The sequence below is a fragment of the Thunnus maccoyii genome, chromosome 7 (assembly GCF_910596095.1).
Source record: "Thunnus maccoyii chromosome 7, fThuMac1.1, whole genome shotgun sequence".
NCBI classification, from domain to species: Eukaryota; Metazoa; Chordata; class Actinopteri; order Scombriformes; family Scombridae; genus Thunnus; species Thunnus maccoyii.
The window spans coordinates 13977085-13998489 of NC_056539.1; the positions used below are offsets into that span (position 1 = coordinate 13977085).

The 21405-nt window shown below is 39.2% G+C and overlaps 2 protein-coding genes across 4 annotated transcripts; one reads left to right on the forward strand and one right to left on the reverse strand.

Annotated features, from left to right (window-relative positions):
- Positions 1-21: 21 nt before the first annotated feature.
- On the reverse strand, positions 22-9202 carry scyl3 (SCY1-like, kinase-like 3). Its single transcript, XM_042417759.1, has 14 exons — positions 8381-9202; positions 8065-8254; positions 7031-7216; positions 6805-6918; positions 6646-6702; positions 6460-6562; positions 5423-5534; positions 5250-5327; positions 4845-4984; positions 4488-4678; positions 3892-4063; positions 1930-2100; positions 1052-1848; positions 22-680 (listed from the first exon to the last, which is right to left on the reverse strand). The coding sequence occupies exons 2-14, from the start codon at positions 8227-8229 to the stop codon at positions 618-620; spliced, it is 2349 nt and encodes a 782-aa protein (XP_042273693.1). The 5' UTR covers positions 8230-8254; positions 8381-9202; the 3' UTR covers positions 22-617.
- Positions 9203-9996: 794 nt separating this feature from the next.
- Positions 9997-17318, forward strand: lpxn (leupaxin). 3 transcript variants are annotated; one of them, XM_042415622.1, is made up of 10 exons: positions 10138-10470; positions 11521-11606; positions 11865-11932; positions 12311-12407; positions 12712-12960; positions 13101-13274; positions 13868-13949; positions 14060-14208; positions 16628-16829; positions 17077-17318. In XM_042415622.1, the coding sequence occupies exons 1-10, from the start codon at positions 10458-10460 to the stop codon at positions 17139-17141; spliced, it is 1185 nt and encodes a 394-aa protein (XP_042271556.1). In that variant the 5' UTR covers positions 10138-10457; the 3' UTR covers positions 17142-17318. The 3 variants fall into 3 exon arrangements, with proteins under 3 accessions (XP_042271557.1, XP_042271556.1, XP_042271555.1); XM_042415623.1 differs by lacking the exon at positions 10138-10470 and adding an exon at positions 9997-10095 and having other exon boundaries at positions 16628-17318; XM_042415621.1 differs by having other exon boundaries at positions 10139-10470; positions 16628-17318.
- The last annotated feature ends 4087 nt before the right edge of the window (positions 17319-21405 follow it).

The following is a 21405-nucleotide window of genomic DNA, read 5'->3' on the forward strand; positions in this document are numbered from 1 at the left end:
GTCTAATGAAACAGAATGGGATCATATTTGATACAGTAAAATCTTTTATTTCACCAGCAAACGAAAAGCTACTAATAAATTATGTAATCTTTATTTCACATTCATTCAAAGTGCAAGCCTTCTGTAAATCAAACCTGACACATTTTGGTGTCTTACCAAAAAGTGTACCTTGATCTTAATGCCAGTAGTGATGTTGGCACATTTAAAAGAAATTTAGAGAAGCAAATGAAAACAGGATGACATTCACCTCTGGATGAGGATGACAATCCTTATTCATCTTGAGGTGAGCAGTATCAGTTGGCAAACAATTACGAATGGCTTCATTTATGTCCAAGTCTAGTACCATCTGATAAGCATCCAGTTCAAAAGCAATTCATCTCGATGATTAAAAACTGATGATAAAAGTCTGGGAACCAACAGAATAGGATATAAAAAGTCTGTGGTGGTCTCTGTCATTATCATTCTTACTGCATCATGTTGTATGTAGGAGCAACCATCAGTTTACGGGCTGTCAGTGAAATGGTGCTTCCAGAGGTGGTACATCTGGAGGATACGAGTGTTCCAGTAGTCAAGTCTTAAACTTGTTGCTCCAGATGAGATAGACAGCTAAAATGTCATCACCAGGCATTCTCATCCTCCCAGTTCAGGTCATCTTCATCTCCCCAGCCATCTGTTTCAGTCTTTGAAAGGGAAAAAAAACAGTAGTTTCAGTAGAAATAGTTTCTTATAAATTAAGCTGTCTGTTCAATCAGTAAGAGAAAGAAATGATAATTATAACAATTATTTAGCAGAGTACAAGCTAGGTGCCCCATTAGAAACCATACACTTGAACCTTTTATACTTAAAACTACCGCATTTTGCACAAATGCAATTTTCCTCCCCATAAAGAATGTTAATTTAATGTATTCTGTTGTAATCTGGATTTCTGCCAATGATTTCTGAATTTCTCATGGTCCTGCTATTGCCTGTAAAGATTTCTACTTGAATGTTTGAAATCCTTTCAAAAAAAAATTAAAACTGTGACTGCACACACACGACTACACACACTCACCTCAGTCAGACTGACAGCTGCGAACTTGGCCGTGAGAGTTACAGTATCTATGGATGGATCAACCTGCAGTGATTTAGTGTTTTCTGAAGAGGCTGTAGACAGTCCTGCGTCACTCACAGTGCTTTCTTCCAGTGGCAGTGGAGCTGGAGAGGACAGCTTGATGTCCGGCACCATGTCTGCAAACAAATCCAGCTCTGGGTCTTGCTCTAGCTTTTTCCTCACTTTTATGGTGAACTCCTCCCCTAAACCTCCCATCCCACCCTTTTTCTGTGGCATTGTGGGTTTGGACTTTGATGTGTTGTGTGATTTCTCAGAGTCCATCTCCTCTTGAGCCCAAACGTTGTCCCATGAGGAAGTGGTTTTGCTCTGAGTGGATTGTCGCAGTGATGAGCTCAGTTTGAGGGGTCTGGACGATCCCAGTCTCAGAGCTTCATGTTTTACAGGTGTAGTAGTGCCCACTCTGGGTGGTGTGAGTATAACTGGGTCTGATAAAGGAGCTGTCGGGGAAAGATCTGAGGTAGGTTCAGTGTCCTCAAAGTCATCCCACGGCTCCTCTTCCATGTTCTGGTGTGAGTGTGGTAGTCTGCTGCTGACTGGACCTACTCTCTCTGAAGCCTGAATGTGAATCTGGACCGACTGTCCATCACGGTTCTCGCTCTCCTCGGGGTCGCTCCAGTCAGGCCAGTCTTCCACAGGGCCTTTGAGTCCATCTGCCTGCTCTGGGCTGTAAGACAGTGGCTCCATCTCACTGTCCTGACCAAAGCCGTTCAAAGGTAGCGACATCTGTTTACTGACATCTGAAACACACGTCAGAAAAACAGGTTAAACTTTGGGCACAAAACAGTATGAAACTGAATAGTATGAAGGGGATGTCATACCTGATTTTGGTGCCAGAGGGTAATTTCTTGTAGTCTCCTTGCTAGCCACTAAGCTACCCATGTTACCCAGGACCAGACCTTCAGTCCCTGATGGTCTGGGGAACAAATTCAAGACTTTCGAAGGCTGGGCCATTTGAGGGTGGGAGCTTCCAACAATATGGACAGGCGAAGCTGAATAAGGGAGGTAACGAAATATTTTTTTAAAACCTTCACCTATACATACAATTTAGGGATGGGCATGATTAATCGATTATCGATAATTGATCGTTTAGATTTTTTTTTGATCACGTGGAATTAAATCGATTTAACGTTCATATCAAAGTACGTTATGTATGTATGTGTCTTGAAGTTGCAATGAATTTCACTACGTGCTGCAACCAGCCGGGGGCGCAATTTAAATTCAAGAGGGAAAATGAATACTCAGTTGCCGGCGGGCTGCCGTAGAAATTAGACGAAAGTAAACATGACGAGAGCAAGGCGAAGTTTGGTGTGGGACCATTTCGAGCTAAAAAAAAAAAACAATGAAGCTCATTGTAAACATTGTAATGCCGTGTATATCGTTACCTACCACACAACAACAACCCCAATGATGTACCACTTGAACAACATACACCCGACACTGGTTAATGAATCCTCCTCCTCTCAACCTACCATCATCTCAGCGTTAGCACGGAGGAGCTGCGATGCACGGCGGGCAATACCTCTGCATCCCCGCAGCGTCGGTCCCTTTGGAGCGGGTGTTTTCAGCTGCTCGACTGATTAATTGTCACCAGGCTGCTTTCGCGTCTCACTCCTAAGCACGTTGACATGCTCATCTTCCTCAACAAGAATCAGTAGGCTGTAGTAACTTTATTCTCTCGGCTGCGTGCCTTTTGGATTTATTCAAGTTACATTTAGGTAAAAATCGTCAGCACTAAATAATATCATATTTTTTTTATTTACATATTATCGTTTGATATGATTGATGATTTTTTGGAATTGTGTAAGAATTGTGTTTACGACGAGCGCCGTAGCTTTGGCTTGTTCATTTGAGAGGAGGTTTGGCTCAAAGTCTCGGGTTCCGCTGCCTTCACGAGCGCGCCACATATCCTTTTTGTTTTGTTTTCTGTTTAACAGTTTAACTGCCTTGTATAAGAGGACTGGTGCTGGTCTATAATTTCTTCTTGGAATAAAGATTTCATTGAGGAAAAACACGCTTTCTTTAGTATTTTCTTCCATATGCATTTTTAATACATATAAAAAAAAGATTAATCGATAATTGATCGTTAATTTTCCCGATGATTGATTAAGGAAATTTCTTCAAATGCCCATCCCTAATACAATTAATAGTTTACTGAGCATGCAGATCTTTTCAGCAACACTCTACTTCACTCTGATTAAGTTTTAAACTGAGAGCTTCTACTTCTGCAGCTTGATGGTTCAGTACTTTATGGGGAACAAGACTGGCATTCAATTTTCTAAATCTAGAGTTTCTAGTAAGTATGAACTGGTTAGACTCCACTCAGAAAATCTGTTTCTTAAACCTGAGGCAATCACTCAAATGCTATTTTACAAACAGAAATGTGGTGATAGCATGATCTTAATTCTCCACCAACCTGTTCAGAACTACCTTTTATGCCTATAGCTTACTGACAATAATGCTGCAAGAGTTCTTCCTATTTATTTAACCATTCCTGTACTGATTTACCTGATGATCTTAAAACTGAATTCAGTGTTTGACCCCTACATTGCTGAACTTATGAATTCCTATAAGCCTAAGTTAACACTGGACAGAGATCTCCAATCTGTCCCGAAGCACAGGCTCAGAACCAAAGGGACCAAGCATTTCCTATGAGGGCCTTATATCTGTAAAACAACCCACTTGAGGAGCCATAATTGGCTCAATCAGTTCAGTCTAAAATCGCTTCTTTAAACATAAAGTAAACTTTGTGTGATATGTATTCACTTGCATGTGTTGCTTACTTTCAGGGGTGACCTCTGTAGATTTGTTGAAGTTGGGTGTGGTGCGTTTAAAGACCTTGGTTCTCTCTCCTCCAACCACCACCTGAGCCCCCAGCAAAGGCACCAACACTGCCAGACTCTGCAGTGTCATTGCCACCAGAGAATCATTGGTGTCTCTCATTCCCAGCAAAACCTGCAGCCAGGAACATACAACAACATATTTACAGGAGATATTATTTAACTAAAGGAACTGCATAGTGACATTTATGTCTACCACTCAAATGTAAACATTTTTCAAAAGTCATTTCCAGATTTAAAAAACAAACAAACACACATCTTACATTGTTCTTACTCATTATGTCTCATATAACTGAATTTTTAGATGTTGAAGGATTAGTGTGTGGAGTGAGCTCACTGTTTCCACTCCCTATGCTAAACTAAGCTAATCTCCTCCTGACTCCTACTCAATAAGTAATACTCAGACATGAGTAGTGTAGTATCCATCTTCTCATCTAACTGTCAGCAAAAAGGTAAATACTGGGTATTTTCCAAAATACTGAACTTATTCATAAAAATTTAGCTCAGTTAAAAATTATGGTTTGATGTTAACACTCCACCTGAGGTAGGATCTGGTTTTTGAGTTCGTCATGGGAGAAGAACTCAGCGTAGATGTGGATGTGAGCAAGCAACACGATCCGGACGTGTTCCTCGTTGACTTTGAAGAGCTTGAGAAGTTGAGGAATCACGTGTTTACGGTAAAGGGACACTGACAGTAGACATTCTTCACTGCTACCACCACCGCTGGAATCTATGCACACAAAATGAAGAACAAAAGCATGAGCCTCAATAGTTGATTTCAAAAACTACTTTCAGTATCTCACTACTGTTAAGCCTGACAGTGGGCTGGGTCCCTGCACATTTTTTTTAGTTATTATTAACAGCAGGAGAATGAGTTCATTAAAATGCCGTCTTACCCTTCTTTGGCCTTAGAAGATGAGGCAAGAAGCTTTTGACTGCCATGGGCTCTGCAAAAACCAGAGAGTTGAGGAGTTTGGGAACAAGGCGAGCAGCTATCAGCTCTTCAGGGAGGTTCTGGACTCTGTCTAGAAGAAACCTACACATAAACACACACAACCAGCATGTTAAAGATATTCTTGACAAAATAAGGTACTTAAGATTCTTTTATCTGGGGGAATGTATTAGAAACACATTTTTAATTTCCTGACTGTCCTTATCTATTGAAACAGTAACAATTAGACAAAAATACAATTCTAATAGACTAGATCTCTAACTTAAGTCCTGAAAGTGGACTGCCTTGGAAAACAATGTATACCACTCTGTATATGACTCTAATAACAAAAGACAAAATTTATTCTCACTTGAAGAATTCATTTTTTTCTTCTTCTGTTTTCAGGGTGAGGCTCTTCAGAAAATTCATCACTTCCAGAAAGTCATTCCTATTCGCAGGAAAAAACAGGCTGTGTGTTTGAAAGCAAATCATTTTGAGTGAGTATATACTGACCACAGCAAAAGCAAACATGACCACACAAACCTGAAAAAATCATGAGTCAGCAGGGAGCTGAGTGGAGGGCGCAACAAGGGGTTGGAGTTCAGCAGACCCGCCTGCAGGGTCTTCTTCAGACTGTCAGACAGTTCCTGTGACACTAACAGAAAAAAAGAGAGATGAACAACTATATGAGAAGGTATATACAAGGCTTAACAAGCTGCAACATTAGGATTGAAAACACTGCTGTACATAGGGCTGGGCAATATGACCAAAATCACATAATCCGATATAGGTCATTTCATATCCTGATAACGATATCTATCCCGATATATAGTACATTTGAATTCAATGAATAAATAGTTGGTCCATGCCCCCCTCCCTCCTCCGGCTGTCTGTCCATCCTTTGCACGAATTAAATTAAATTACTCTTCTTGGCTTTTTACTCCTGAAACTTTTATTGCACTTATAGTAACGTAATAAGTGTGGTTGTTGTCTACTCGAGTACTTCACCTGCTTCACTGTCTATCCTGTGTGTGCAGCACACACTGAGGGCTCAGCCCCGCAGCGGTGAACCATAGAGAGCAGAGGAGAGTAGCGCGACCATAAATGACAGCAAAAAGCAGCAGAGACTCTCACACTGAGCTGAACTTAATTAGTGCACATATATTTGGTAAATAACATAAATAAAGAAAGTCTCTACAGCGTTTTGCTGTCATTTATGGTCACCGTCTCGCTGCTTCACTGCTCTTTCTCAGCACGGGCGGGGCTGAGCCCTCAGCGCAGCAGAGGAGACAGACAGCGGTGGAGAGTTGATGACAACTAAACTCGTTATGTTACTGTAAGTGCAATAAAAGCTTTGCGAGTAAAAAGTCAAGAGGAGTAATTTATCAATGTAATCCATGCAAAAAATGGACAGACTCCAAATGATGAAAAATATTGCTGTAAAGAGCGTGATTTGCGTCACAAAGATATAAACGATAGAGCATAATGACACAATAGATATTTTTCTCTTATCACAAAATATATATCGTCATATCGCACAGTCCTAGCTGTACATATTAAAAAGTCATCACTCTACTCACCATAGCCATTCAGAAGAGGGATGAGGGTCTCTACCATCATTCCAAAAGAGTAACAGTCCCGAGAGTGAGCATGTTTATCCGGAAATATTTTAAAGCCCTCAACCTGTCAACAACATGTTTCATGAGAACTTGTGAACAAAATCGGAGCTTATTATGTTTTTCTGTCATGACCTTTAATCTGCTTACCTGCTCTTCTGGAGGAACACAACTGGCCTCTCTCAAATTCTGAATGCTTGTGAGAAACTGAGCAGATGAAGAAAATCAAAAATCAAAACATGAAACCGATATGTAGTCAAGTGAATCTGCAAATATCTGAATCTGGGAATAGGTTAGATATTGTTCTACCTCTGGAGTTGCTTCAGAGAACTTGCAGACAGTCTCCATCCCTCCCAGTTTCCAATGACCATCTTCACTGACAAATACAGACGAAATGCAGACATTGTTGTGGCTTGATTTGCCCTGGTGATTAAGGAAGACACATCAGGAACTTATGCATGCCTGTTTAACACAGGCAAAAGGACAAACAGTCACTTGCATCAGTAGCAACTTCTTCATGCTTCTTTTTGCTCACCCTCTCGTGCAGAAAGACAAGTGCCTGCAGGAGGTCGTAGATTCCTGCACAGATTTCCTCTGGGGAAAGGCTTTCTAGCAGCAGCTCCAGGGGCTGCACACGCTCCGTCACCAGGTGGATGCCCCCATCCTGCACTGAGCAGGACAGGAAGCGCAGCAGACATGGATGCCTCAAGGTCTTCAGGTGCTGTGGGAAATGAAAGTATATATTTATTTCCTGTAAGAAATAAATGTTATGTAGCTGATGGAAGATCCATGGGTAGGTAGGAACTGAATCAACAGCCTGAGTGCCAAAACCATAACAAGCTTAACTGAAATGCAATGAAAGCAAACTTATGAAGAAATATTTTAGGGACTTAGGTTCTATAAGTGTTGAGCAATTTAACTGTATGAGAAAATAGTTATTAGTTTCTCTTTATTTGTTTCAAGGTGATGCTAGCAGGTTTGTTGGTGGGTCTCCTGAAGTTGCAGACTAGATAGATAATTGGATAGATAAATGGATGGATAGATAGATAGATAGATAGATAGATAGATAGATACTTTATTGATCTCCAATAGTCACCACATGCCAACACATATGACAAGAGGAAAAAAACACATAAAACAAAGACAATCAAAGCCAGGATAAAACAGTTAAAGCAGTCTGAGAGACAGCGCTGGACACATGGATAAGTGATGTGTATGACAAAACACAAGACAATAAAAACTCTACAGAGCAATTAAAGAGTATTGCTGCAGCCCAATAATCAAACAATTGAGAACTACATCATGTAAACATCATTTTATACATTAGGTGCTGCATCATGTATAACAGCATGGAGCTGTGTTTAGGACGCGAAGTTTTTGTGGGAGGTGTTATTTAAAGAGCTTGAGAGAGGGGACAAATATGTTCGTTTGCAATGTAGTGTTATATGTAGGTATTCTTTTCTGACAAATGTTACAGCACTGCATCAGTATTTTTGGTGTCTTATCCATGAGGGTTAGTAAGGCACCCACAACCAATGCCATGGTATCAGGGCGAGGCGTCACACTTACCTTGGCAGCTTTGTTGACTTTATCTTCATTTCCCCGTTTGTGCACAAACACGGATGCAGGCTTTCCATCCTGGAGCACAGCCGAGTGCATGGTGAGTCCAGAAGGCAGCGTCAGGAGGGGCTCCTCCAGGGTGCAACTCCGCACCGCGCTGCTCTCCGCACCCATGGCCGCGCTTGGTCCCCCTCCGGACCTACGAGGGGACAGACAGGCGTAAAAACACTCAAGCCTAACGTCGATATGTGACAGTGCGAGAATGTCAGTCGTTAAACAAGCAAATATAAACGCTCGTTATCGAGTGACGTGGACATACTGATACCTGTTCACTGCACTGGATGTATCGCCCCTGAGAGAAGTTAGCTGGTGTTGTTAGTTTCCTAGCTGGCTAACCTCGGCGATACGTTAGCCAGCTCGTCATTGCTATGCTTCTCTATAGCACTTCCGCCTCCAAACAATCATGCTAAACGCAGTGTTGCACAAAATTATCCAACTGAATTTACAGAACTGTCAAACAGGTAGTTTATTGGTAATGAATCCCTGTTCACTGCTTGTCAAATCAACGATGCTAACGTGGAGAGCGAAAGCTGCTGTAAACACGGACTCTTCCGGTTAAAGAAGAAACCAAAGCGCATAATGGGACTGTAATATTTTCATGACTATTAGAAATATGCCAGTGAGGAGCATTTTCGTAAGATTTTGAGAAATGGTTTCATTCTTTAATTGTTTTAATATCACTTGAGCATAAGATGCTATACTAACCGGTCTAATTGTGCGTTTTAAAATTAGTCAAAACCAGAAATACCCCTGTTCTCAGTGCTAATGGTTGCGACTAGAGTGGTGCGAGATAACGCAGGTACTGCATGCGAGCGAGTTAAGGTGACTGCCATATGGCCTTAAAATACCTCGATGGTGGCAACTTACTTAAACTGCAAAGAGAACATAACATGAGCATCACCTTACTTACTAAAATTAGACAACCCTCGTATGTATATGTGTATCTATATATCTCGGGATCAATGACTACAAATCAAATCCATGCCTCGCTTGTGGCAGGCCACAATCCAAGCAGTCGCAATATGTGAACATACTGTAGGGGCATATTTTGAAACACTGTCCAGTTTGTTTACAATAAGAATAATGTAAGCATGATCTCTCAAGATTTTTTTTTTGTTTTTTTTTTTTTTGCCTGTTTTGTATTGATTTATGTATTGTATTGATTTATCTGCTTGTGTAAACCTGGTTGTGTGTCATACCATGTCATACATGTGAAATGTTACACAATGTCACATGAAATGTTACATAGAACAACACCAAATTTCTACATTTAATTTGATGTTTTATGTTTGTGTCTTATGTGTATATTGATGGAGGTAACATTAACGAGTTATTAATAAAAACTACATTGATAATCTTTATTTCTGTATTGGTGGTGTGTGACTCAGTGATAAAGGGACTTGAAGCACTGAAATCGTATTTTTTTGTCTTTTTACTTTGTTTTATTGTACTTTTTATTCCACTGAAATACATTTTGTTTATCTTCATTGCATTTGCATTGCAAAGCACTTTGAAATGCCTCTGTGTCTGAAAAGTGCCAATAAATACCTTGACTGACAATCACTTACAAAAGATGCCATCTGAAGTAGAGAGCATGTCTCCAAATCTGACTGTATTACCATACTGTCATATACATTAAAATATGTATCATATAGAAATTACATATACATAAAAGCAATCAACAAATCCTTTTATGGAGGTAGGATAAGACTTAACAAGTAGGGCTAAAAAAGTTTTTATCGCACCTGCACTGTTCAGAAACTATTCTTGGTTTCCGTTTTGTCAGGAAACAGCAACATTTCATATTAAGTATGGCAAGCTCTAAATTCAGTAACAAATGAAGACAAACCAGCCAGAGGAAGTGACGGTTTTGATCAGAAGAGAAATTTGGTTGGTTACCTAAGTAACTAAACAGCAGCAAAAAACACACACTCACACTCGAGTAGATTTATAGAGCAGGAAGCAACATGGATGAGCTTGGTAAGACAACTTTCTCTAATGTTTTAAACTCTTAATCATCATCGAACTGATCAGTGACCAGACATATGGAAGGATGATTGTAATTTTAAAACATTCAGTGCAAGGTCCTATGATTTACAATGTAGGAAATAGATGTGAAAAGACATATTGCTCATGGAATATGATTACAGTGTGTATATACAGTATACACCAAGTGCGGTACAGCATACAGTATATAACTATATTATAGACCGTATTATAGTATTAATATTATAGACTGTAATACAGTCAATGTAACTAATTAATACATTTTTTACACTGTCTTATTACATTCATTGGGTCTTACACTCACACTCGAGTAGATTTATAGAGCAGGAAGCAACATGGATGAGCTTGGTAAGACAACTTTCTCTAACGTTTTAAACTCTTAATCATCATCGAACTGATCAGTGACCAGACATATGGAAGGATGATTGTAATTTTAAAACATTCAGTGCAAGGTCCTATGATTTACAATGTAGAAAATAGATGTGAAAAGACATATTGCTCATGGAATATGATTACAGTGTGTATATACAGTATACACCAAGTACGGTACAGCATACAGTATATAACTATATTATAGACCGTATTATAGTATTAATATTAAAGACTGTAATACAGTCAATGTAACTAATTAATACATTTTTTACACTGTCTTATTACATTCATTGGGTCTTAGTTTTGTTTTATTCTATTTTCAGTTGCACTGAATAGTTTGTAAACTGTACTGCCATTTTTCCAGGACTCTTGGAAAAAAAATCCTGGTAAAATAAAGGTTAAACAAATCATCATCAGAATGCACAACTTACTTACAAGAAATACAACAATTTCTTTTGATCATACTGTGTTCTAAAAATAAGAGGACACAGATACACTCTAAGATGTCATGACATGGAAAGACATAGACCATACAACTGTCAAAAACAACAGAGCCAAAAGCTGATTTTCTTGTCTTTTTTTAACCTTCATGTTGTCTACTTACCTATAAAAGAATGTATTCATGACAACATCTTCACATTTTCTTAGATATGTGGGTTTACATTGTGTGAAGGAGAGAGTAAAATTCTAGGTAATATTTGTCACCCAAGTCTTGCAACATTATTGCAAGTTTCACTTCTGCAATGTGTCATGCCAATACTTCCTGAGGAAACTGCATGAAGCAACCTCAGACTGATCTGCTTGTATTTTCTTCTATACCTTGAGGTGCATTTTATCTCACTTCACATGTAATATTACATGACACCTAAATGAAACACATCCTTTGGTTAAATAGTAAATGTCCAAAAAGAAGAAGAAGAAGCGCTGTAGTGATTGTTTTTGTGTATACTGTATACACGCCTGCCTGCAAGTGTATTAATGTTTATATGTATGGTCAGATGATTTGTAGTCTGTATCTTGCCACAGATTTGCTGTTGGAAGAGCTGGCTGTAACATCAGCTGTTTCAGCAAGCATTGATGAGAACAGGAGCGGTGACCCAGCTTCTAAGGAGGTGAGGACAAAGCCACAAAAATTACAAGTTTACACTATACCATAACTACCTTTATTATCACCTATTTCAGTTGTAGTTCAACCTGAAATCATTTCTCAACCAACCAGTTAACAAGTTAACGTCTGCATTTGGGAACTTGGGAAATACCATAATTTTAACAAACACAATTTCTTCATCAGATGATCAAATCCACTCTTAATCTTGGTACTTCCATCACCACAACTATATATATAGAATATTTTGGCTGTGTGTCCACAGGTGCCAGGTGGAGTTTATGCTGGACTTACAAAGAAAGGAAACGACTCTGTCACCTCAAATGTCTACAGGTTAACCACAAACTTATGGCTCTTTTTTGACTTCTGATTCACATTATCTTTGTGTCAACTGTGTAGAAGAAACAGGAAATGACTTGAAATTCATTGCACAGTGTTTCAAAGTTATCATGTATCTAAAGATCTTACTGACTTCCTGTTATTACTTGTTTGCTGTTTTATGGGTTGTATTTCAGATAATTTTTTCGCATCACACAGTTGCAAAACCACCGCGGATTATGCTCAGAGACACAGTTCAGCTTGGAAAAACAACCTCAAACTGTTCCCTCAAAATTAATTTGTACAATAGTCATAGTTAGTGTCCTCTGAGGTTTATTTTTGAATATGAGATATCATGCTTCACCTTTTTATTTGCCTCTCTCTGGGTTTTAGTGATCTGCCAGCTCCTGTGGCAGCTCCTGTGCACCCTGACTCACCCACTAAGGAGCTGGATTCCGTATTGCAAGAACTGATGGGTCTGGCACAAGGGGTCAGTACAGTGTCTGCATATGCATGGTCCAGAATGATTGAAAATTGAAAATTGAATATTCTCAATTAAGCACTAGTCCTGTATGTTTAAGAATTATGCATGTGGGGTTAGGGTTAGGGTTAGGGTTAGGGTAAAACAGTGGGCATGCAGTCACGACACTGAAAATAACCAGCTTCAACAACAGAGGGCAGCATTGTTCTAAAGTCGAAATTGCACAACCCCAGTGACAGAAGTTCAGCATAAGAACATTATTAGGCACTGACCTTTAAATATATCTGTGCTTATAATTTGTATCATCCTTTAGGATCGAGAGTCTTCATCGACCCCACCACCACTAACACAAAAACAGTCAGTAAAAAAGAAGAGAGAAGGTGGACAACAGGAGAACAAGGAGAGCAGCAGCTCAGCGGATTCAGATGCGAAGGCCTCCAGCAAAAAAAAAGATGCTATAGACGACCTGCTAGGAGGGCTGAGCTCTGACTTGGAAAAGATTGGTGTCCGTACGACAACCAAGGGCCACTGTGCTTCCTGCAACAAATGCATCGTAGGAAAGGTACACTGTTAAGTCACATAAAACACAACAACATTGAAATCAGTGTGTTGTAGATAGAAATCTGGAGAAATGCAAAGGACAAAGGGAAGGACAGGTAAAAACTTCCTGTTCTTGTACTAATTTTGTTTCCTATTCTCCAGATGATCACAGCGTTGGGTGAAGTGTGGCATCCTGAACACTTTGTGTGTGTGGTGTGTAAGACCGAGCTGGCCACCACAGGCTTCTTTGAGAGAGAAGGACAGCCGTACTGTGACAAAGACTACCAACAGCTCTTCTCTCCTCGTTGTGCCTATTGCAAAGGGCCCATTGTGCAGGTGAGAAGGGGTCGGTTCATCTGTTATATATTTGTCATATCATGGCTACGGTAAAACAAAAATAAGATAAAAATTAGATTTTACAAACAATTATCTCCAGATAAGGGGAAAAGATTTTAAAAAATTGTAAAAATTTTTATGTACTTGTAGGATACTATGTATGTACATGTTTTCATTTTTTTCTCCTCTCATTATACTTTTATAGCTATACCTAAATGCCACATCACTATGAATTCAGCTATCTCTTTTCTGATTTGCCCTATATTACATCCATTCATTTACACAATAATCTTTTGAAGATTGGATGATGACACACAGTTGTATGTAGTTAATTTTTCTAGATGTATCCCACATGTCATATTAATAGATAAAACACAAAACCATACTGGGATTTTGCAGACTTATGCTGTAGACCGAAGTCATTAATCAGAAACTAATGCAACTTCTCCTACTGTAATGATTCACTTCATGCGGTTCGCAATCCACATTTTTGTGCTTCCTGACATATGAATATGTGAGATGAGACAAACTTTACTAATCCCCAAAGGAAGTCGAAAACATGATGTCAGTTTTTTTCTATTTCTGGCTACCAGAACATCCTGACAGCCCTGGACCAGACCTGGCATCCAGAGCACTTCTTCTGTACACACTGTGGAGGCCGGTTTGGACCTGATGGTAAGAAGAAGCTTGTGCAGTCATTTCTCTCCACTGGAGACCACAACTTGTATTGTATTGTATTGTATGTTATGTATTTTCACTCGGAATGTATCTTCTACCTGCCCCAGGTTTCCTAGAGAAGGATGGGAAGCCATATTGTTGCAAGGACTTTTACCACCTCTTTGCTCCTAAGTGCGCAGGCTGTGGGGAGTCAGTGAAGGAGAACTACCTGACTGCTGCCAATGGCACCTGGCATTCAGAGTGCTTCGTCTGCGCGGTGAGCCCCTTACCTCAGACCACACACACGGCCCTGGCTCGCATACAAGTCTGGGAATAAATGAGAAAGATACCCACACATTTGCTTTATTTGCAACATTTTGACCACAAGGTTGATGGAAACCTTATGCCTGATGAATACGCTCCGGTCGAAATGATGCAAATAAATCAAAGAAACCATATTCCTCAATGTGGGTATCTTTTATATCTCTTCAAACCTACTTCTGTACGCAGCATCTGCTCAAAAATGGTTCAATGTGCAGCTCTGCTTTACTCGGCTGTGAGCGATTGTTAAACATGAAATATTCTCAGTACAGATGTTCTGAAATAAGATAGCAACTTCAAAAGAAGATGTTTCTTGACTGAAAATACAATGTTCATAAACTTGAACACAAAACACATAAAATAAATAGCTTTTAACACCAACCACTCAAAATTACATGAATACATTTAAGATGAACAACAACAATGACTACCGCACCCAGTCATTACTGTCTTATGCCATCACAACAAGCAACATAACTTAAACGTTGTTTTATAAGGAGCAGTTATTATCAGCCAGGCCAGAATTTTACCCTTGACCCTTGGTAGCCTAAATCTAACTCCAGAGGGCAGGAGGTCAAACACTCCATAAAGAGGATGAAGTGGACACTCAAGCCTTTTTAATCAGCCTGCTGCTATAAATAGATGTTCATACAATTTAGCACCTTTGATCTTTCTGCTCACCCTCCCTATGCTGTGCTGCAGCCCGTTCTTGACAACAGTGGAGAGATTTCCATACCATGAAATGTTAGAAAATATGATGACAGGCACAACCTTACGGTTATAGAAGAGAGTGATTACCTCTCTAGAAACCTGAGATGAGTTGAGGTTCTTCTGGAGGAACAGTTGATGAGATTTTTGCAGACTTCATTATTCTCATAAAAAGTCAGCTGATTAATATTAGAGAAACTCTTGACTCTACTTTGCTTTAATTACACTTTGAATGAGAACATGTGCAGTATAATTTTGAGGTTCATTACATTTTAAGAAACAATTGTCACCAACAGTGAACAAAACAGACCTTTCATAGTGGACGTTTTGTTTTGTCAGACACAGGTGTTACTAATGTCATTATTAATGGCTGACTTCCATTCAGGTGTTCTTGTGCCAGGGCCCATGGTGTTGGTGGCTCACTGACATGGATTATTGGCACATGTAAATGGTGCAAAGCCATTGCTAATGTTAAGAATTACACCTGTGCTTTTACTACTATGACATGTCAAAATGTCTGCCAAAACAAAGGTCTGCAATCAACTACAGGGTCATGTGTAGCATCATGCCTGTATTATGATACATTAAAGGTATCAGACCAATTCAGATTATGTTCCAACAGTTATAAATTGATCGTTGACAGAAACAGCTATGACACTTAGCTTTCTCTTCCATCCTGTGTCTAACCTCATAACATATTGAGAGACTGTGCCAGTGATTTTACATGTTGTAGTATGTCTCTAAAGATTATGATTATGTAGCATTACTTTAAATTACAGTTTACCATTTTGCAAAACATTAGACAGGATTATAGATTCATTTCCTACCTGCAAGATAGGCTTTGGTTTAGTTTCTTTTCAGCAGATTATCAATTCACAGAAATTTGAAACTTGGAAAGTTAGATTATCATTGCATTGGAATGTTTGAATGAATCAGATGTTTGAGAGTCAGCTTCTGAACAAACCACTGAATGAACAAAACTAATGTTCCCTTATAGACAGTTTTTACAGCAGACATTTTGACTGTCATAGCTGAAGAGTAGACACTGGAGTAATGAATAATATTAATAAAAACTTCATTGCATCTTGGTTTGTCGCATGGCCTTGGTCTCACAGGCTCACTGGTCTTGCCTCTTTGGGACACATAAAATGCCAAATAGACATTGTTAATTTCATTAGTTCCACATGTCCTTTTCCTTCTGGGACAAGTCAGAATATCTGCCACAAAAAAAGTCTATTGCTTGTTTTACAAGTTTGTTTTGACAAGGATAATAGTTTGTTACCCCAACTACAAATATCTGATGTCTGTATATTTTTGAAAGCATCATCAAGGATAATGTGACAATTTCCAATTGATTAACTAATTTAAGAAGTTTCAAATCTCTGTAATTGATTTTCATACTAAAAATGGAAACAAATGGAAGCTAGAAAATCAATAAATAAAACTATCTTTTGAAAATGATCAGCATTATACATGAGTATAAAGTTAAGGGGTTAGAACATGCAAAATCACTGGAATGGTCCTTTAAAAGCAGATTTTACTCAATATCCTTCCTTCTCCATGTTACTGTTTCTAACTTTTTTTCTGCCTCTCTTTATCCTCTCTACTCTCTTTTATCTTTTCCCCACATCCCTTCACCCATCCCTCTCTTTTGTTCTCATATCCAGGACTGCCTGAAGCCCTTCACTGATGGCTGTTTCATGGAGCTGGATGGTCGACCCCTCTGCTCACTGCACTTCCACTCCCGGCAGGGCACCCTGTGTGGTGGCTGCGGTGAGCCCATCACAGGCCGCTGCATTGCTGCTCTTGATCGCAAGTTTCACCCCGAGCACTTTGTGTGTGCCTTCTGTCTGCGGCAGCTCAGCCAGGGTATCTTTAAGGAGCAGAACGGAAAACCGTACTGCGGACCTTGCTTTAACAAACTCTTTGTTTAAGACATACAGCGCATAACATGCAAATTATGCACTTTCCACTTAATTGTTAAGGTTTTAATGTCCTTATAGCGTGACTGATAAATGAAAATGAGGCAACTACAACTTGTATTAACATCGTTAAGACTGTGCAGATGTGACCGAGCACTTTGTGTGTGCCTTCTGTCTGCGGCAGCTCAGCCAGGGTATCTTTAAGGAGCAGAACGGAAAACCGTACTGCGCACCTTGCTTTAACAAACTCTTTGTTTAAGACATACAGCGCATAACATGCAAATTATGCACTTTCCACTTCATTGTTAAGGTTTTAATGTCCTTATAGCGTGACTGATAAATGAAAATGAGGCAACTACAACTTGTATTAACATCGTTAAGACTGTGCAGATGTGCATTTGTGCAGATGAGAAATAAACTTTCCACTGCTTTAATACTTCATGGCTGACTGAGGTACCTCACATTTTAAATGATTTTGGAAACTAATATGATGAATTATGTAATTAGGAGTGTGTAACAAGGAGTGTCACTTAAGTTGTGAATAGATTATGCAAAAATATCAAGGGAGAAATGTTAACAATGTAACATAATTAATGACATGGTTGTAAAACACAAGGAAAATACCTATTTCCCATGATAAAAACACTGAAGGAACTTTTTTACATATGTGAACTTTGGATGATTCTAAAAGGTTTGTTGCTGACACTTTGACTAAATTTTATGGGATTTCATACATCATGACCACATAAAATGTATAAATGGAGAAAGAAAAACATAGAAGTGCAGTTTAAACCCGTGGTTTCCATTAATCTATCCTCAGTTTACCATAAGACTTGGCAGTCCAAGAGATGCTTGCTGGCAGTATGGAGCAGTTTGTCAAGGGGCTTGTCTATGTGGCTTGATAGCTTGTATTGGCAGTGACTGGCATGGAATCGGCGTGCCAACCTGAGTTTCTTCTTACTCTCACTGACCATTTGGCCCTTGGCATGCACTGGATTCGGACAACCTCTTCATTCCCCACACAGGCTCCTTTATAGCAGCCTATGGAAGATTGATGAAGGTGCTGAAGTGAACAAAGGTGGTTTCAGAAGGAGCTCCTTCACATACCTGCATCTCTTCGGCAACTCACTTTGACTATTGAGGGATAGATCAACCACAAAGTGCAACCACGAAGAAAAAATATTTTGGTGATGGACCTTGCATGTCTGGGCCCATTTTGATGTTGCCTAACATTTTTCATTCACTCCCACTGATAACAAATAGTGTGAATACTCAGGTCAGATATTTAGACAGTTAGGATGTGCTGTAGTTTAGAAATGTTTTATCTATTTAAATGTGAGGTTTTTGTTTGTTTTGTTTGTTTTTTGTAAACTTGTGAATTTAATGAGTTATCTGCCTTTTCTCAGGGGGTCAAAATGATCCAGCATGATCCATGTACATGTTCCCTAATTGCTTGTCTTATAATCATTTATTATTGATTATCATCTGCTCGTTTGATACCTTGTTAATTTTTCGGCAGCTGACTTTCAAATATCTAATGTCAACATGTCCTTAAACACACCATCAAGTACAATGTGATACTTATCAATTGATTAACTATTCCAAGAAGTTTAAATCTGTGCAACTGATTTTCAAACAGTATTAAAAATAGAAACAAAGGGAGGGTAGGAAAGCAATAAATAAATCTATGCTATGCCACCTACGCTAGGAAATCTTTATTGAAGAAGAATTAGATGCAGCAGATTGAGGGATAGTGGGAACATAAGAAAAGTAAACTACACCAATTTATTACTATATAGTGCAACTTCACTGAACATAACAGAAGGATGAAACCTTTAAAAAATTAAAGGTAACCAAACTGTACCTAGATTTTTAAAAAAATTCTCAATTCTCATTTCATCATCTTTATATGAACAGTGGTAACTTTTTGTTGGCCCTATGGGCAGTTTTCTTCAGCTTTTCTTCAAGCCACTTAGACTTGCTGTGTAAAGTTAGTGTGTGAGTGGGAACGGAGGTGGGCATTAATCATGCTGTCATCACTGTCAGACCAGGCCTCTTACAGTCTCTACAGAATATGAGCCTTGCATCATGGAAGAAGTGTGAATACTCAGTCAAAGTCCCAGATCGTAAGTGTTTAATGATCTTATGGCCTTGTGCCTGGATTCTTACTGAACTCAAAGATATACTGAAGTTTTACAATATTAAATGTGTTTAAATACATCTGAGAAATTCACAGCATGTATTATAAGACGCAACTGGATGTGCACTTTCCAGCATGAACCAGACACTAAGCAACAAGCAAATAGGTCAGGTGATATTGTTTTCAATTATGTTTATTACAGTATTAGAGAATATTCTTTTTGCACCATTTAGTGTCACATGCATGCTATCACAAGTGAATTGGCCAACCCTGTGTTATGACTAGTTGTCGTAGTTTCTGTAACTGGATGGTATTTTTTTAACAAAAATATGATGCGTGGAAAGAAATTCTGGCATTCACAGCAGAAATATCAGTGTTATCGTACGGCTGAATGAATAGGGAAGAAAAGGGTTCTCTGGCACATAGTAAAAGTGAGAAAACATGAAATGTGAGCGGGGGTCTTTTTAAAAGGGTGGTGAATAAAGAGCCATCTGTGGAAAGCAGAGAGAGTGTAACTCAGGTGACATTTACAACAGTGAAACAGAGTATGAACGGCCTGGGAGCGCACTGGGCCATGAGATGGCAACTAGAACTCAATGGGGGAAGGACGGGGAGTGCAGGGACTGAGGAATATGTTGGGACATAATGGATACTGGTGCTGAGGGAGGCAGGGTGAGGAGGGCAGGGGTTGAGGAGTGTAGTTGCAAGAGTTACCCCTGCGTGACACCTGAAACCCAACACTTACCTCCTCTCCTGTAAAATGCCTGTGTCCGCTAGGCCACCCCTGATGGGGACGGTAGGGCGGCCTGTCCAGACCCACACAGCCCCACTGTGGGTGACACCTGACTGACCCTGCCTGACTGTATAAACCCAGCAGTTCCCATCAGCATTGAACCCATAACTGTCAAATAGGTCTTTGGTATAGACTGACTCATTAATCAGAACATTTGGTTATAGACTCACAGACACATACATCCGTGTATACGCCAGTTGGAGACGATCCAGTTGAAATCACTCCTGACAATGTGAAATCACAGCTCCAGTAGGTGCACTAAAACAAGGATGGATCAGATTACTGTAACATTATTACATGACCATGTATGTACTGATGAACTTAACTTAGGTCACGTTAAGTCAAGTACATGCAGATACATTTCTCTGAAATTAACAAATATTGTGCTTTGAAGAGAAACAATTTGAACAACACAATTGAAATCACTGAATTTGTCAGATACATTTTATTATTGATATGTACTTAACATTTTTTAGAGTTTCATCACTTGTGCAGTGATAATTACACTGGAATCATAAACCACAGCTTTTGAGAAACATAAATAGGCATAAAACTTTTCTAAAAATTCTTTCAGGTCATAAAGACTCAAAAACACAAGTCTTCAGAGATGCCTCTATATGCTGAGAGTACATACGAAATGAATGAGAATTTCTAATCTATTTCACATAATGTCACTGTATTCATTGACTCAGGCAAAGATGACAACTCCATGAGTATGCTGTCATTTCTGGTAGGTACCTTTAAAGGGTAAGGCTGGCAATTCTCTATATTTTTCTTATTGTCAACAAAAGTAGGTTCAATATATGAGCCAACACTGTTGCACTGGGTGACATTTTCCTTTGCTAAAAAGATTACAGTCGTGTTAGTTTGTTTAGATACGGTTCCAAAGACAATGACAGTGATCACATTTTCAGTCTCCGGAGAGTAGTTCTGTGTAAAAGGCAGGTATCACTGTGCATATGCACAAATGCGGTTCCATTTACAGAGCTCTGTAGCTTATTGTGCTACATATCCCAACCTCTTGACTTTGTACTGACTTGTTCTAGGAGAAATTTCCAAAGAAGTATAAAATCACCAGCCCTATCCTTTAAGACTCTTTAGAGATTATTAATAGGTCTTCAAAAACACAGTAATTTTTTCAAATGTCATGACTCTGTTTAACAGCAGTTCGTACGTCAGTGCAGACTGGAAAATATCTTGAAAATGATAAATGTTAACTTGTTTGCAGTATGTTTCAGGCACTTAATTACTGCCATACCTTCTAATCATGAAACTAAACAGCAGTCTGCTGCCATAGGTGAGACAACTTGAACAACTCAAAAATCAAAACATTATGTGAAGAACTTAAGTTGTCTGAACTGGGAAGAATTGGTGTGTTACTGGACAAACATGCACATAATGCAAATTTCAGTACTCCACAAAGGGGAATTGGTAAGTTTGCAGAGCCGGTTTAGCAGGCAAAACCTTCAGTAAAATAGAAGCGTTTCTGTGTGAGAGTTCAAATGAATGTGTTTTTAACAGCAAAGGAAAAGTGACAACTTCAACACCTCAGTAATTACTTCCACGTAGGGAGAAGTTGAGCTGGAGCAC

Excerpts from the sequence above, each read along its gene's own strand:
- lpxn (XM_042415623.1), top strand. Across the intron at positions 11,607-11,864 it reads GTGACCCAGCTTCTAAGGAG|GTGCCAGGTGGAGTTTATGC; the intron begins GTGAGGACAAAG and ends GTGTGTCCACAG. Across the intron at positions 12,961-13,100 it reads ACAAATGCATCGTAGGAAAG|ATGATCACAGCGTTGGGTGA; the intron begins GTACACTGTTAA and ends CCTATTCTCCAG.
- scyl3 (XM_042417759.1), bottom strand. The coding sequence starts at position 8,229 with ATGGGTGCGGAGAGCAGCGCGGTGCGGAGTTGCACCCTGGAGGAGCCC. Across the intron at positions 5,328-5,422 it reads CTGACTCATGATTTTTTCAG|GAATGACTTTCTGGAAGTGA; the intron begins GTTTGTGTGGTC and ends TCCTGCGAATAG. Across the intron at positions 4,679-4,844 it reads TCTTCTAAGGCCAAAGAAGG|ATTCCAGCGGTGGTGGTAGC; the intron begins GTAAGACGGCAT and ends TTGTGTGCATAG.